This window comes from Tachysurus vachellii, chromosome 16 (assembly GCF_030014155.1).
Source record: "Tachysurus vachellii isolate PV-2020 chromosome 16, HZAU_Pvac_v1, whole genome shotgun sequence".
Taxonomy (NCBI): Eukaryota; Metazoa; Chordata; class Actinopteri; order Siluriformes; family Bagridae; genus Tachysurus; species Tachysurus vachellii.
In genome coordinates this window covers 6,434,111-6,436,610 of record NC_083475.1, presented here as the reverse complement: position 1 = coordinate 6,436,610, position 2,500 = coordinate 6,434,111, and the positions used below count along the sequence as shown (strand labels likewise).

The 2,500-nt window shown below is 37.8% G+C and overlaps 1 protein-coding gene across 5 annotated transcripts in view; it reads left to right on the top strand.

Annotated features, from left to right (window-relative positions):
* Positions 1-2,500, top strand: part of ptprr (protein tyrosine phosphatase receptor type R) — a 46,086-nt gene that overhangs the window by 34,461 nt on the left and 9,125 nt on the right. For all 5 annotated transcript variants that reach the window (XM_060889534.1, XM_060889530.1, XM_060889532.1 and 2 more), the window contains 2 exons: positions 1,030-1,219; positions 1,408-1,492. In XM_060889534.1, coding sequence (XP_060745517.1) covers positions 1,030-1,219; positions 1,408-1,492 — 275 coding nt within the window. The remainder of the gene's footprint in view (positions 1-1,029; positions 1,220-1,407; positions 1,493-2,500) is intronic.

The window sequence follows — 2,500 nt, the reverse complement described above, 5'->3', positions numbered from 1 at the left end:
AAGGTTTAGAAGCATCTGAAAGGATTTAATGACTAAACTAAACAATAGGAACAAATGAAACTGTTCAACAGTGTCTTAAAGCTGTACATGCTGTATGTCTTAAGTGTATAAAACATGAGAATAAAGCAGAACGTGTGTACAAATTATACACAATCATGAAACCTGTACTTATATGTACTGTATATGTAAGCAAGAGAAGCTTTGTATTTTCATCATCAATACACAAATGTCAGACTGTATATTTATAATCACACCCTCCAGTGTCACACAAATGAGGATGAGGTTCACTTTTGAGTCTGGTTCCTCTCAAGGTTACTTCCTCTTCCATCTAAGGGAGTTTTTCCTCACCTCAGTCACCTCAGTCACCTCAGACTTGTTCATTAGGGATAAATACAAACACATTTAAATACAAGTCTAAGACAATGTCCGTTGTTAAAAATGCTATACAAATAAATTAGATTTATTTTATAAAGCAATACTGCAGGATTGTGACAAAACTTAGATGTCAAAGATTTTTTTCCCTTACATAAAAAAAACTAGACAAAAAAGCCCAGCTTCTAACTAGAGACCAAACAGCTGCTGTTAAAGACTATTTGTGTGCTAATTGCTAGCTAGATTGTTGAAAAGGCTTTTTTTGTGATGAACTGATGAAAGAAGAAACTACTGTACCTTTCTTATTGATGTAATTTCATTTACTGGAAGCAGTTTATAGTGGTTTTAAGTAATCGTATTACTTTTTAGGTTTTATTCAGGAATTATGAGAAAACAGTAATGTATTGTTATGCTAATGGCTAATGGCTGTGATTACCGTGTGAGGTATTTAAAAATATATATATATATATATATATATATTTATATATATATATATATATATATATATATATATATATATTTATTTATTTATTTTATTTTATTTTATTTTTTGAAGTGTGTTGCTTTGTACAAGCAATAAGGACAGCTTCTGTCTCTGTAACAGCCTGTCTGTGTGTGTTTGTGTGTGTGCGTGTGTGTGTGTTCCTTTCTTTGCAGACGAGGCTCTAACGTGTCATTGGTGTTGGATATGAGCGCGCTCGGCTCTGTGGAGCCTCTGAATTGCAGAGTGAACACTCCTCGCCAGCGCGTGGCTCAGGAGTACCTGCAGTCAGCCAGCCGAGTCCTCACACGGCAGCAGCTCAGAGACGCGACGCTCAACACACATTCCCTGCACGCCGAGTTCGCTGTGAGTCACAAGCTCATTCCACATGATCCAGTGTCTCTGTACTGACACGTGTTCACGCATAGAAAGGATTTTTACAGTTTCCTTCTAATCTTGCAGTCCAGATTATTATACATAGTTTCTTTTACATAATAAACCATTTTTACAGTTTGACAATGTTGTGGATTTTGTGTATATTTTTTCCTCATCAGGAAATTCCAATGAACTTCGTAGATCCAAAGGATCTAGACATTCCCAGTCTCGGAACCAAAAACAGATACAAGACCATTTTGCCAAGTTAGTATTGTGCACCCAAACCCCACCTTATATAATATCTTACATCATCATCATGACCATCTACATGGTATTTACTCATTAGACCAGAAGAGGTATTAACAACAGCAACTCAACACACTTTAGTCCTTATTCACACACACACACACACACACACACACATTTGGCAGACATCTGTATCCAGAGCGACACATATCTCATTTATTCATCTCAACTGAGGGTTAAGGGCCTTGCCCAGGGGCCCAGGAGTGGCAGCTTGGTGGACCAGGGATTTGAACACACAACCTTTCGATTAGATGTCCAACACATTTATCACTAAACTACCACTTCCCTTTCTCCACTGAAAGCTATTTTTAACACAATTTGTCTATAGGCTAATTGCTAGCTTTCCTGATGAAATGCGACCCCTTCCCCCCCCCCCAGATTCTCTCTCTCTCTTCTAGTAGAGTAAACCAATGTTTTCCTTTTTCACTTGTTTTTTTTTCCTGCTCACACAGACCAAAAAATAAAGTTTAGCAGCTCAAACACTAAGTAAAACACTTTCAGACAAAACATTAAAACAGAGATTCTCCATAGAAATGTTTCATTAAAGATAAAGAGAGAGAGAGAGAGAGAGAGAGAGAGAGAGAGAGACCCAAGTTTTGATTCACCTTCCTTTCCATCTCTTCATCCTTTCACTCTTCTCCATCCTCCGTCTTTATATCTCTTTATTTTTCTGGGAATGAGGCTGTACACTGCACTGAGGAGATTGTGCTGAGGAAAAGAAATCAGTCTTTCTTGCCTTTTACCAGACTCTGTCTTGCGTATTCTTATTCACACACGTACAGTAAATACAAGAGAGGATTGTGTGGATGTGCGTGGAATTGGATTTTAATACACACTGTATATGAGGAAATGCTCGGGACGCACTACACCTGGTTCCTGTCCTGATTTGATATTTGTGTATAGGTTGCTTTTGCGCACAAAGCTCTTCCAATCTCATCGGCAGATTAATGGAGGAAGCTCAGACTC